This window comes from Entelurus aequoreus, linkage group LG07 (assembly GCF_033978785.1).
Source record: "Entelurus aequoreus isolate RoL-2023_Sb linkage group LG07, RoL_Eaeq_v1.1, whole genome shotgun sequence".
Classification (NCBI taxonomy): domain Eukaryota; kingdom Metazoa; phylum Chordata; class Actinopteri; order Syngnathiformes; family Syngnathidae; genus Entelurus; species Entelurus aequoreus.
In genome coordinates, this window is record NC_084737.1 from 11,935,892 (window position 1) to 11,950,891 (window position 15,000).

Genomic DNA, 15,000 nt, shown 5'->3' on the forward strand with positions numbered 1-15,000 from the left:
GGACGACAACAACAACAACCATGAATAACAAAATAAATAAACTCAATAAAAAAGCCAACACCACCAGCTAGTGTGTGTTTTAGCTTCAGTTAAGAGGGGACAGACGGACAGAATATAGAGAACAAAATGACAAAGGATGACCACAACAACGACCGAGAAAACAATATAAAAAAGTCAATAAAAAAGCCAACACCACCAGCTAGTGTGTGGTTTAGCTTCAGTTAAGAGGGGACAGAGAGACAGAGAATATAAGGAACAAAATGACAAAGGACGACAACAACAACAACGGACTAAACAATGTAAACAAGACAATAAAAACAGATATTTTTAGGTAATGTGTGTTTTAGCTTCAGTTAAGAGGGGACAGAGGGACAGAGAATATAAAAGAACAAAATGACAAAGGACGACAACAACAACCATGAATAACAAGATTTTAAAAAAGTCAATAAAAAAGCCAACACCACCAGCTAGTGTGTGGTTTAGCTCCAGTTAAGAGGGGACAGAGAGACAGAAAATACAGACAACAAAATAACAAAGGACGACAACAACCTGAAAAAGCAATAAAAGAAAGTCAATAAAAAGCCAACACCACCAGCGAGTGTGTGGTTTAACTTCAGTTAAGAGGGGACAGAGAATATAAAGAACAAAATGCCAAAGGACGAGAACAACAACAACCATGAATAACAAGATTTAAAAAAATTAAATAAAAAAGCCAACACCACCAGCTAGTTTGTGTTTTAGCTTCAGTTAAGAGGGGACAGACGGACAGAATATAGAGAACAAAATGACAAAGGATGACCACAACAACGACCGAGAAAACAATATAAAAAAGTCAATAAAAAAGCCAACACCACCAGCTAGTGTGTGGTTTAGCTTCAGTTAAGAGGGGACAGAGAGACAGAGAATATAAGGAACAAAATGACAAAGGACGACAACAACAACAACGGACTAAACAATGTAAACAAGACAATAAAAACAGATATTTTTAGGTAATGTGTGTTTTAGCTTCAGTTAAGAGGGGACAGAGGGACAGAGAATATAAAAGAACAAAATGACAAAGGACGACAACAACAAACATGAATAACAAGATTTTAAAAAAGTCAATAAAAAAGCCAACACCACCAGCTAGTGTGTGGTTTAGCTCCAGTTAAGAGGGGACAGAGAGACAGAAAATACAGACAACAAAATAACAAAGGACGACAACAACCTGAAAAAGCAATAAAAGAAAGTCAATAAAAAGCCAACACCACCAGCGAGTGTGTGGTTTAACTTCAGTTAAGAGGGGACAGAGAATATAAAGAACAAAATGCCAAAGGACGAGAACAACAACAACCATGAATAACAAGATTTTAAAAAATTAAATAAAAAAGCCAACACCACCAGCTAGTTTGTGGTTTAGCTTCAGTTAAGAGGGGACAGAGAGACAGAGAATATAAAGAACAAAATCACAAAGAACGACAACAACAACAACCGAGAAAACAAAATAAACAAGACAGTAAAAACAGATATTTCCAGCTATTGTGTGGTTTAGCTTCAGTTAAGAGGGGACAGAGAGACATAAAATATAAAAGAACAAAATGACAAAGGACGACAACAACAACCATGAATAACAAAATAAATAAATTCAATAAAAAAGTCAACACCACCAGCTAGTGTGTGGTTTAGCTTCAGTTAAGAGGGGACAGAGAGACAGAGAATATAAAGAACAAAATCACAAAGAACGACAACAAAAACAACCGAGAAAACAAAATAAACAAGACAGTAAAAACAGATATTTCCAGCTATTGTGTGGTTTAGCTTCAGTTAAGAGGGGACAGAGAATATAAAAGAACAAAATGACAAAGGACGACAACAACAACAACCATGAATAACAAAATAAATAAATTCAATAAAAAAGCCAACACCACCAGCTAGTGTGTGGTTTAGCTTCAGTTAAGAAGGGACAGAGAGACAGAGAATACAAAGAACAAAATGACAAAGAACAACAACAACAACAACGAGAAGACAAAATAAACAAGACAGTAAAAACAGATATTTCCAGCTATTGTGTGGTTTAGCTTCAGTTAAGAGGGGACAGAGAATATAAAAGAACAAAATGACAAAGGACGACGACAACAACAACAACCATGAATAACAAAATAAATAAATTCAATAAAAAAGCCAACACCACCAGCTAGTGTGTGGTTTAGCTTCAGTTAAGAAGGGACAGAGAGACAGAGAATACAAAGAACAAAATGACAAAGAACAACAACAACAACAACGAGAAGACAAAATAAACAAGACAATAAAAACAGATATTTCCAGCTATTGTGTGGTTTAGCTTCAGTTAAGAGGGGACAGAGAGACATAAAATTTAAAAGAACAAAATGACAAAGGACGACAACAACAACCATGAATAACAAAATAAATAAATTCAATAAAAAAGCCAACACCACCAGCTAGTGTGTGTTTTAGCTTCACTTAAGAGGGGACAGAGAGACAGAGAATATAAAGAACAAAATGACAAAGAACGACAACAACAACAACCGAGAAAACAATATAAAAACTGATATTTCCAGCTATTGTGTGGTTCAGCTTCAGTTAAGAGGGGACAGAGGGACAAAGAATGTAAAAAACAAAATGACAAATAACAACAACAACATCCATGAATAACAAGATAGAAAGAAGTCAATAAAACAGCCAACACCACCAGCTAGTTAAGAGGGGACAGAGGGACAGAGAATATAAAGAACAAAATGACAAAGGACGACAACAACAACCATGAATAACAAAATAAATAAATTCAATAAAAAAGTCAACACCACCAGCTGGTGTGTGATTTATAAAAACGACAATAAAAAAAACAAACATTGCCAGCTAGTGTGTGGTTTAGCTTCAGTTAAGAGGGGACAGAGAGTCAGAGAATATAAAAAACAAAATGACAAAGGACGACAACAACAACAACAACGGAGAAAACAATACAAACTAGACAATAAAAACAGATATTTCCAGCTATTGTGTGGTTTAGCTTCAGTTAAGAGGGGACAGAGGGACAGAGAATATAAAGAACAAAATGACAAAGAACAACAACAACAACCATGAATAACAAAATAAATAAATTCAATAAAAAAGTCAACACCACCAGCTAGTGTGTGATTTATAAAAATGACAATAAAAACAAACATTGCCAGCTAGTGTGTGGTTTAGCTTCAGTTAAGAGGGGACAGAGAGACAGAGAATATAAAGAACAACATGACAAAGGACGACAACAACAACAACGGAGAAAACAATATAAACAAGACAATAAAAACTGATATTTCCAGCTATTGTGTGGTTTAGCTTCAGTTAAGAGGGGACAGAGAGACAGAAAATACAGACAACAAAATGACAAAGAACAACAACAACAACAACCATAACAAAGTAAAAAAAAGTTAATAAAAAGCCAACACCACCAGCTAGTGTGTGGTCTAGTTTCATTTAGGAGGGGACAGAGAGACAAAAAGTATAAAGAACAAAATGGTAATGGATGACAGCAACTGGGAAAAAACAGTACAAAAAAACATTATGAAAAACAGTATAAAAAAACAGTATAAAAAACAGTATAAAAACAGTATTAAAAAACAGTATAAAAAACAGTATAAAAAACTATTAAAAAAACAGTATAAAAACAGTATAAAAAACAGTATAAAAACAGTATAAAAAACAGTATAAAAACAGAACAAAAAACAATATAAAAACAGTATAAAAAACAGTATAAAAACAGTATAAAAAACAGTATAAAAAACAGTAAAACATTTTTTTTTGAAAAACAGTATACAAAACAGTATAAAAAAACAGTATAAAAAACAGTATAAAAACAGTATAAAAAACAGTATAAAAACAGTATTAAAAACAGTATAAAAACAGTATAAAAAACAGTATAAAAACAGTATAAAAAACAGTATAAAAACAGTACAAAAAACAATATAAAAAACAATATAAAAAAACAGTATAAAAAAACGTATAAAAAACAGTATTAAAAAACAGTTTAAAAAACAGTATAAAAAAACAGTATAAAAACAGTGTAAAAAAACTGTATAAAAACAGTATAAAAAACAGTATAAAAAACAGCATAAAAAACAGTATAAAAAACAGACATTGCCAGTTTGTTTCATTTATCATCACAGTCTGTAAAAATAGGGAAACAATTTCATCAAGATCTTCAGGAAAACACTCAACTTTGTGTGTGACATTGACACACTTGACCTTGGTAACTTCTCATGTTAGTTAGCTAGTTAGCAACATAGCTGAAAGAGTTATGGACCCATTTCCATTCAACTTTTGAGGAAATGTCAGGAATGGGATAAGGAGCAACTGATTAGACGTCCGAGGTCAACCAGGACATTTCCTATCATGTTGACAGTTCAAAATGTAAAAAGGTATTACCAACATTGCCTGCACACTTAATAATAAAGCATTCATGATGGCCACAGTTTGACCCCGGAACAGACTATTTACATTATTGCGGTTCTTACGTGTATCTGTGGCACTGCGACTCGATGCAGACGAGAACACGGATGTTGTCCCGGGCCTTCAGTTGGCTCTTGCTTCTCTTCACCTCGCTGTGGTCTGCAAACAATGTGCAATGGTAAATGGTAAATAAAAACAGAATACAATGATTTGCAAATCCTTTTCAACTGATATTCAATTGAATAGACTGCAAAGACAAGATATTTCATGTTCACACTGAGAAATAATCATTAACTTAGAATTTAATGGCAAAACACGTTGCAAAAAAGTTGTCACAGGGGCATTTTTACCACTGTGTTACATGGCCTTTCCTTTTAACAACACTCAGTAAACGTTTGGGAACTGAGGAGACAAATTTTTTAAGCTTTTCAGGCGGAATTCTTTCCCATTCTTGCTTGATGTACAGCTTAAGTTGCTCAACAGGCCGGGGGTCTCTGTTGTGCTATTTTACGCTTCATGTTGTCTTGCTGAAATAAGCAGGGGCGTCCATGATAACGTTGCTTGGATGGCAACATATGTTGCTCCAAAACCTGTATGTACCTTTCAGCATTAATGGCGCCTTCACAGATGTGTAAGTTACCCATGTCTTGGGCACTAATACACCCCCATACCATCACACATGCTGGCTTTTACACTTTGCGCCTAGAACAATCCGGATGGTTCTTTTCCTCTTTGGTCCGGAGGACACGACGTCCACAGTTTCCAAAAAACAATTTGAAATGTGGACTCGTCAGACCACAGAACACTTTTCCACTTTGCATTAGTCCATCTTAGCTGAGCTCAGGCTCAGCGAAAGCCGGTGGCGTTTCTGGGTGTTGTTGATAAATGGCTTTCGCTTCGCATAGTAGAGTTTTAACTTGCACTTACAGATGTAGCGAGCAACTGTAGTTACTGACAGTGGTTTTCAGAAGTTTCCCTGAGCCCATGTGGTAATATCCTTTACACGCTGATGTCGCTTTTTGACGCAGTACCGCCTGAGGTATCGAAGGTCCGTAATATCATCGCTTACGTGCAGTGATTTCTCCAGATTCTCTGAACCTTTTGATGATATTACGGAGCATAGATGGTGAAATCCCTAAATTCCTTGCAATAGCTGGTTGAGAAATGTTGTTCTTTAAACTGTTGGACAATTTGCTCACGCATTTGTTGACAAAGTGGTGACCCTCGCCCCATCCTTGTTTGTGAATGACTGAGCATTCCATGGAAGCTGCTTTTATACCCAATCATGGCACCCACCTGTTCCCAATGAGCCTGTTCACCTGTGGGATGTTCCAAATAAGTGTTTGATGAGCATTCCTCAACTTTTTCAGTCTTTTTTGCTACTTGTGCCAGCTTTTTCAAAACATGTCGCAGACATCAAATTCCAAATGAGCTAATATTTGCAAAAAATATCAAAGTTAAATATCTTGTCTTTGCAGTCGATTCAATTAAATATAAGTTGAAAAGGATTTGCAACTTCACTGGTTTTGGGTTTTGTAATTGAATGAATAAATGTACAATAATAATATATTAATAATAATAATAATAATAATAATAATAATAATAATAATAATAATAATAATAATAATATACATAAATATTGTAAAAAATAAAAACCATAAAATACATTAAAAACTTCACTGGTTTTGGGTTTTGTAATTGAATAAATAAATGTACAATAATAATATATTAATAATAATAATAAAAATAATAATAATAGTGATAATAACAATAACAATATACATAATAATATACATAAATATTGTGAAAAATAAAAACAATAAAATACATTAAAAACTTCACTGGTTTTGGGTTTTGTAATTAAATAAATACATTTACAATAACAATATATTATTAACAATAATAATAATAATAATAATATACATAAATATTGTAACAAAATAAAAACAATAAAATACATTAAAAACGTCACTGGTTTTGGGTTTTGTAATTGAATAAATAAATGTACAATATTAAGATATTAATAATAATAATAATAGTAATAATAATAATTACAATAATAATATACATAATAATATACATAAATATTGTGAAAAATAAAAACAATAAAATACATGAAAAACTTCACTGGTTTTGGGTTTTGTAATTAAATAAATAAATGTAAAATAATAATATATTATTAATAATAATAATAATAATAATAATATACATAAATATTGTAAAAAATAAAAACTATAAAATAAATTAAAAACTTCACTAGTTTTGGGTTTTGTAATTGAATAAATAAATGTACAATAATAATATATTAATAATAATAATAATAATAATAGTAATAATAATAATAATAATAATAATAATAATAATAATAATAAACATAAATATTGTGAAAAATAAAAACAATAAAATACATTAAAAAATTCACTGGTTTTGGGTTTTGTAATTGAATAAATAAATGTACAATAATAATAATAATGATAATAACAAAATGTCAAAGGACAACAACAACAACAACAATCCTGAAAAAACAAATTATAAAAACGACAATAAAACCAAACATTACCAGCTAATGTGTGGTTTAGAAATTATTATGAATTAATATTTTTTCGCTCGGAAGAAACCAGAAATGATGGGAACACAGCTAAACACTGAGCAATGGGAGGGACACGCCCCAGCCAATCACGTAACAGTATCTACCAAGTTTGGCTGCGCCGTCTCGCTGTGGATTCTCTGAATGGAGTGAGAAGACAAACTGGGATATCTGGATATATCAACTCATTAACAGAAACTTAGTTTTGTTGGCTTGAATGCAGACGGTACAGCAACATCCTGGCACTTCTAATGTGTCGCTTTATAGAGTTGCTTCCCAAACTACTGAGTAGTGTTCTATAGTTTATACACTACTGCCATCTAGTGTCTGAAATCTGCAACTACCTTTAAATCTACTGCAATTATTTTACCACCTGGCGACCAGACTCCTTTTCCACTGATAAATAGCATCCTTGGTAAGTTGGAAATTGCATTACTGTAATTATTGGCAGGCTTGTATAGGCCATAAAAATATCAATAATCATCTATATGGATCGATATAAAAAAACGTATATCGTGATACAGTTTTCAGCCATATCGCCCAGCCTTACTATATCCTTCATGATTCATTTGAGCTTGCAACCCAGTGTTGATTTCTACACTGCCTCCACATTTCACCATATCTAATTTCACTTTCCTTTTCTTTGACGCACTGCCATTTAGCGCCGTGATTGGCTGAATCTTGATTTACCAACGTGAAGGTTAGCAGAGAACTGGTAGATCCCTGTGACGGGGGCCGTGAATCTCCCGGTGGACTGGTCCATGCCGGACCCTCTGAGGAAGGCTCCCTTCGCCAGCGGCTGAAAACACAACCAGAGCTCGTCAACAAAACCCTGTGACACAGAGGGAACAGGAAGACGGTTTCAGAGGGGACAGACGGACAAAGAGTATAAAGAACAAAATGTCAAGGGACGACAACAACAACAATCGGGAAAAACAATACATATAAAAATTACAATAAAAACAGACATCGCCAGCTAATGTGTGGTTTAGTTTCATTTAAGAGGGGACAGACAGACAAACAATATAAAGAACAAAATGTCAAAAGACGACAACAACAACAATCGGGAAAAACAATATATAAAAAAAGCAATAAAAACAAACATCGCCAGCTAATGTGTGGTTTAGTTTCATTTAAGAGGGGACAAACAGACAAAGTGTAAAAAGAACACATTGTCAAAGGACAACAACAACAAGAACCATCCTGAAAAACAATTTATAAAAACGACAATAAAAACAAACATTTCCAGCTAATGTGGGGTTTAGTTTCATTTAAGAGGGGACATACAGACAAAGAGTATAAAGAACAACATGTCAAAGGACGACAACAACAGCAATCGGGAAAAACAATACATATAAAAAGTGCAATAAAAACAGACATCGCCAGCTAATGTGTGGTTTAGTTTCATTTAAGAGGGGACAGACAGACAAAGAGTATAAAGATAGATAGATAGATAGATAGATAGATAGATAGATGGATAGATGGATAGATGGATAGATGGATAGATAGATAGATAGATAGATAGATAGATAGATAGATAGATAGATAGATAGATAGATAGATAGATAGATAGATAGATAGTACTTTATTGATTCCTTCAGGAGAGTTCCCTCAGGAACAACATGTCAAATAACGACAATATCAACAATAGGGAAAAACAATATATAAGAAAATGCAATAAAAACAGACATCGCCAGCTAATGTGTGGTTTAGTTTCATTTAAGAGGGGACAGACAGACAAAGCGTATGAAGAACAAAATGTCAAAGGACGACAACAACAACAATCGGGAAAAACTATATATATATATATATATATATATATATATATATATATATATATATATATATATATATATATATATATATATATATATATATATATATATATATAACAACAATAAAAACAAACATCGCCAGCTAATGTGTGGTTTAGTTTCATTTAAGAGGGGACAGACAGACAAAGAGTATAAAGAACAAAATGTCAAAGGACGACATTAACAACAATCGGGGGAAAAAATATATAAAAAAATGCAATAAAAACAGACATCGCCAGCTAATGTGTGGTTTAGTTTAATTTAAGAGGGGACAGACAGACAAAGAGTATAAAGAACAAAATGTCAAAGGACGACATTAACAACAATTGGGGAAAAAAATATATTAAAAAATGCAATAAAAACAGACATCGCCAGGTAGTGTGTGGTTTAGTTTCATTTAAGAGGGGACAGACAGACAAAGTGTAAAAAGAACACATTGTTAAAGGACAACAACAACTGGGGGAAAACAATATATATAAAAAACGCCAATAACAAGAGACATTACCAGCTAATGTGTGGTTTAGTTTCATTTAAGAGGGGACAAACAGACAAAGAATATATAGAACAAAATGTCAAAGGACGACAACAACATCAATCGGGAAAAACAATATTTAAAAAAAATTCAATTAAAACAGATATCGCCAGCTAGTGTGTGGTTTAATTTCATTTAAGAGGGGACAGACAGACAAAGAGCATAAAGAACACATTGTCAAAGGACGACAACAACAACAATCCTGAAAAACAATACATTAAAAAGGCATTAAAAACAGACATCGCCAGCTAATGTGTGGTTCAGTTTCATTTAAGAGGGGACAGACAGACAAAGCATATACAGAACAAAATGTCAAAGGACGACGACAACAACAATTGTGAAAAACAACATATAAAAACAGACATCGCCAGCTAATGTGTGGTTTAATTTCATTTAAGAGGGGACAGACAGACAAAGAATATAAAGAACAAAATGTCAAAGGATGACAGCAACTGGGGAAAAACAATATATATAAAAAGGCCAATACCAACAGACATTACCAGCTAATGTGTGGTTTAGTTTCATTTAAGAAGGGACAAAGAATATAAAGAACAAAATGTCAAAGGACGACAACAACATCAATAGGGAAAAACAATATTTTAAAAAAGGCAATTAAAACAGACATCGCCAGCTAGTGTGTGGTTTAGTTTCATTTAAGAGGGGACAAACAGACAAAGTGTAAAAAGAACACATTGTCAAAGGACAACAACAACAATCCTGAAAAACAATTTATAAAAACGACAATAAAAACAAACATCGCCAGCTAATGTGTGGTTTAGTTTCATTTAAGAGGGGACAGACAAAGAATATAAAGAACAACATGTCAAAGGACGACAACAACTGGGGACAAACAGTATAAAAAAGACAATAACAAACATCTGAGGAAGGCTCCCTTGGCCAGCGGCTGAAAACACAGCCAAAAGCTGGTCAACAAAACCGTGTGGAACAGGAAGATGGTTTCCCAAACGGACGTGTTTTTCGGCCACCACGCTCGCTGAGGCCATAAAGGCGGCGCTATGCTGGAACTGTTTAACAGGCGCGCCTGTTCCTCCAGGTTGTCTATTTCTGTCCTCTCCCGAGTGTCGTCCAAGTCGCACACAGGCTGTCTTTTGTGCGGCGTCCAGAGCGTGACGCGTGCAATTGGAGGGATATTTTGCAGGGGGCGGAACCTCAGGCGTGCGCGCTGCCAGGAACCACACGGGCACGCAACCTCAAACAACGGGCGCAGGGAGCGGTCTGCATTAGGACCATGTTCGCCATCATCTCTCACCACACAAACACACCTCTGACGACCAAGAAAAGTTGATCTTACAACAAATGTGCACAACAATGGCGGTCATATTTATTTGTATTATTACATGTTATTGTCATGTTATTCACTTTTATATTAAAAAATAATAATGTGTAGATTGAGCACGTTCTTTACTTCCCTGTTCCAATTATTCAAAAACAATTTCAGATTAAATTTTTTTATCCAACCTAAGAAGGACTCGCCAATTATTGTGGCTGTAGGCAACCTCTTTTTTTTTTTTTTTTTTTTTTTTTTCACGATCCGATACCAAGCAGTTACAGGATCATACATTGGTCATGTTCAAAGTCCTCATGTGTCCAGGGATGTATTTACTGAGTTTATTAACATAATATTCATTAAAAAAAAGGGAAAAAGTTTTTGTGACGATAAAAAATATCGACGTAATCATAGTAGTATCGACTAGACACGCTCTTGTACTTGGTATCATTACAGTGGATGTCAGGTGTAGATCCACCCGTGGCGTTTGTTTACATTCAGGCGCGCTAGCTTTTTTTATCCAACCTAAGAAGGACTCGCCAATTATTGTGGCTGTAGGCAACCTTTTTTTTTTTTTTTTTTTTTTTTTTAATTTTATTTATTTTTTTTACGATCCGATACCAAGTAGTTACAGGATCATACATTGGTCATGTTCAAAGTCCTCATGTGTCCAGGGACGTATTTACTGACTTTATAAACATAATATCCATTAAAAAAAAGGGAAAAAGATTTTGTGACGATAAAAAATATCGATGTAATCATAGTAGTATCGACTAGACACGCTCTTGTACTTGGTATCATTACAGTGGATGTCAGGTGTAGATCCACCCGTGGCATTTGTTTACATTCAGGGGCGCTACCTTTTTTATCCAACCTATGAAGGTCTCGCCAATTATTGTGGCTGTAGGCAACCTCTTTTTTTTCATTTTTTTTTTTTTTCACGATCCGATACCAAGCAGTTACAGGATCATACATTGGTTATATTCAAAGTCCTCATGTGTCCAGGGACGTATTTAAAGACTTTATAAACATAATATCCATTAAAAAAAAGGGAAAACGTTTTTGTGACGATAAAAAATATCGACGTAATCATAGTAGTATCGACTAGACACGCTCTTGTACTTGGTATCATTACAGTGGATGTCAGGTGTAGATCCACCCGTGGCGTTTGTTTACATTCAGGCGCGCTAGCTTTTTTATCCAACCTAAGAAGGACTCTCCAATTATTGTGGCTGTAGGCAACCTTTTTTTTTTTTTTTTTTTTTTTTTCATGATCCGATACCAAGCAGTTACAGGATCATACATTGGTCATGTTCAAAGTCCTCATGTATCCAGGGATGTATTTACTGAGTTTATAAACATAATATCCATTAAAAAAAAGGGAAAATGATTTTGTGACGATAAAAAATATCGACGTAATCATAGTAGTATCGACTAGACACGCTCTTGTACTTGGTATCATTACAGTGGATGTCAGGTGTACATCCACCCGTGGCGTTTGTTTACATTCAGGCGCGCTAGCTTTTTTATCCAACCTAAGAAGAATTCGCCAATTATTGTGGCTGTAGGCAACCTCATTTTAAAAAAAAAATAAAAATTTCACGATCCGATACCAAGCAGTTACAGGAACATACATTGGTCATGTTCAAAGACCTCATGTGTCCAGGGATGTATTTACTGAGTTTATTAACATAATATTCATTAAAAAAAAGGGCAAACGATTTTGTGACGATAAAAAATATCGACGAAATCATAGTAGTATCGACTAGACACGCTCTTGTACTTGGTATCATTACAGTGGATGTCAGGTGTATATCCACCCGTGGCATTTGTTTACATTCAGGGGCGCTAGCTTTTTTATCCAACCTAAGAAGGACTCGCCAATTATTGTGGCTGTAGGCAACCTTTTCTTTTTTTCTTTTTTTTTAATTTTTTTTTTTTTTTTTTTTTTTTTTACGATCCGATACCAAGTAGCTACAGGATCATACATTGGTCATGGTCAAAGTCCTCCTGTGTCCAAGGACGTATTTACTGAGTGTATAAACATAATATTCATTTGAAAAAAAGGGAAAAAGATTTTGTGACGATAAAAAATATTGACGAAATCATATTAGTATCGACTAGACACGCTCTTGTACTTGGTATCATTACAGTGGATGTCAGGTGTATATCCACCCGTGGCATTTGTTTACATTCAGGGGCGCTAGCTTTTTTATCCAACCTATGAAGGTCTCGCCAATTATTGTGGCTGTAGGCAACCTCTTTTTTTTCATTTTTTTTTTTTTTCACGATCCGATACCAAGCACTTACAGGATCATACATTGGTCATGTTCAAAGTCCTCATGTGTCCAGGGACGTATTTACTGGCTTTATAAACATAATATCCATTAAAAAAAAGGGAAAAAGTTTTTGTGACGATAAAAAATATTGACGTAATCATAGTAGTATCGACTAGACACGCTCTTGTACTTGGTATCATTACAGTGGATGTCAGGGGTAGATCCACCCGTGGCGTTTGTTTACATTCAGGTGCGCTAGCTTTTTTATCCAACCTGAGAAGGACTCGCCAATTATTGTGGCTGTAGGCAACCTATTTTTTTTTTTTTTTTTTTTTTTTTTTTTTTTTTTCTTCACGATCCGATACCAAGTAGCTACAGGATCATACATTGGTCATGTTCAAAGTCCTCATGTGTCCAGGGATGTATTTACTGAGTGTATTAACATAATATTCATTAAAAAAAAGGGAAAAAGATTTTGTGACGATAAAAAATATCGACGAAATCATAGTAGTATCGACTAGACACGCTCTTGTACTTGGTATCATTACAGTGGATGTCAGGTGTATATCCACCCGTGGCATTTGTTTACATTCAGGCACGCTAGCTTTTTTATCCAACCTAAGAAGGACTCGCCAATTATTGTGGCTGTAGGCAACCTTTTTTCTTTTTTTTTTTTTTTCACGATCCGATACCAAGCAGTTACAGGATCATACATTGGTCATGTTCAAAGTCCTCATGTGTCCAGGGATGTATTTACTGACTTTATAAACATAATATCCATTAAAAAAAAGGGAAAAAGATTTTGTGACGATAAAAAATATCGACAAAATCATAGTAGTATCGACTAGACACGCTCTTGTACTTGGTATCATTACAGTGGATGTCAGGTGTAGATCCACCCGTGGCGTTTGTTTACATTCAGGCGCGCTAGCTTTTTTATCCAACCTAAGAAGGACTCGCCAATTATTGTGGCTGTAGGCAACCTCTTTTTTATTTATTTTTTATTTTTATTTTTATTTTTTCACGATCCGATACCAAGCACTTACAGGATCATACATTGGTCATGTTCAAAGTCCTCATGTGTCCAGGGACGTATTTAATGAGTTTATTAACATAATATTCATTAAAAAAAAGGGAAAACGTTTTTGTGACGATAAAAAATATCGACGTAATCATAGTAGTATCGACTAGACACGCTCTTGTACTTGGTATCATTACAGTGGATGTCAGGTATAGATCCACCCGTGGCGTTTGTTTACATTCAGGCGCGCTAGCTTTTTTATCCAACCTAAGAAGGACTCGCCAATTATTGTGGCTGTAGGCAACCTTTTTTTTTTTTTTTTTTTTTTTTTTTTTCACGATCCGATACCAAGCAGTTACAGGATCATACATTGGTCATGGTCAAAGTCCTCATGTATCCAGGGACGTATTTACTGAGTTTATAAACATAATATTCATTAAAAACAAGGAAAAAGATTTTGTGACGATAAAAAATATCGACGTAATCATAGTAGTATCGACTAGACACGCTCTTGTACTTGGTATCATTACAGTGGATGTCAGGTGTAGATTCACCCGTGGCGTTTGTTTACATTCAGGTGCGCTAGCTTTTTTATCCAACCTAAGAAGGACTCGCCAATTATTGTGGCTGTAAGCAACCTAGTTTTTTTTTTTTTTTTTTTTTTTTTTTTTTTCACGATCCGATACCAAGTAGCTACAGGATCATACATTGGTCATGTTCAAAGTCCTCATGTGTCCAGGGACGTATTTAAAGACTTTATAAACATAATATCCATTAAAAAAAAGGGAAAAAGTTTTTGTGACGATAAAAAATATCGATGTAATCATAGTAGTATCGACTAGACACGCTCTTTTTACTTGGTATCATTACAGTGGATGTCAGGTGAGCTATTGTATCCTCATACAGTGTGTAGTGAACAATTTCAGATTTTCTTTTTTTAATCCAATCTAAGAAGGACTCGCCAATTATTGTGGCTGTAGGCAACCTCTTTTTTTTTTTCTTTTTTTTTTTCAAATGAACTCCACAAGATGGCAGTAGCTGCATCGAGTAG

The 15,000-nt window shown here is 34.4% G+C and overlaps 1 protein-coding gene across 1 annotated transcript in view; it reads right to left on the bottom strand.

Annotated features, from left to right (window-relative positions):
- Positions 1-15,000, bottom strand: part of c1qtnf12 (C1q and TNF related 12) — a 72,088-nt gene that overhangs the window by 2,211 nt on the left and 54,877 nt on the right. The window contains exons 5-6 of the mRNA XM_062051918.1: positions 7,706-7,814; positions 4,494-4,587 (exon numbers count right to left, since the gene is read on the bottom strand). Of these exons, the coding sequence (XP_061907902.1) occupies positions 4,494-4,587; positions 7,706-7,814 (203 nt within the window). The remainder of the gene's footprint in view (positions 1-4,493; positions 4,588-7,705; positions 7,815-15,000) is intronic.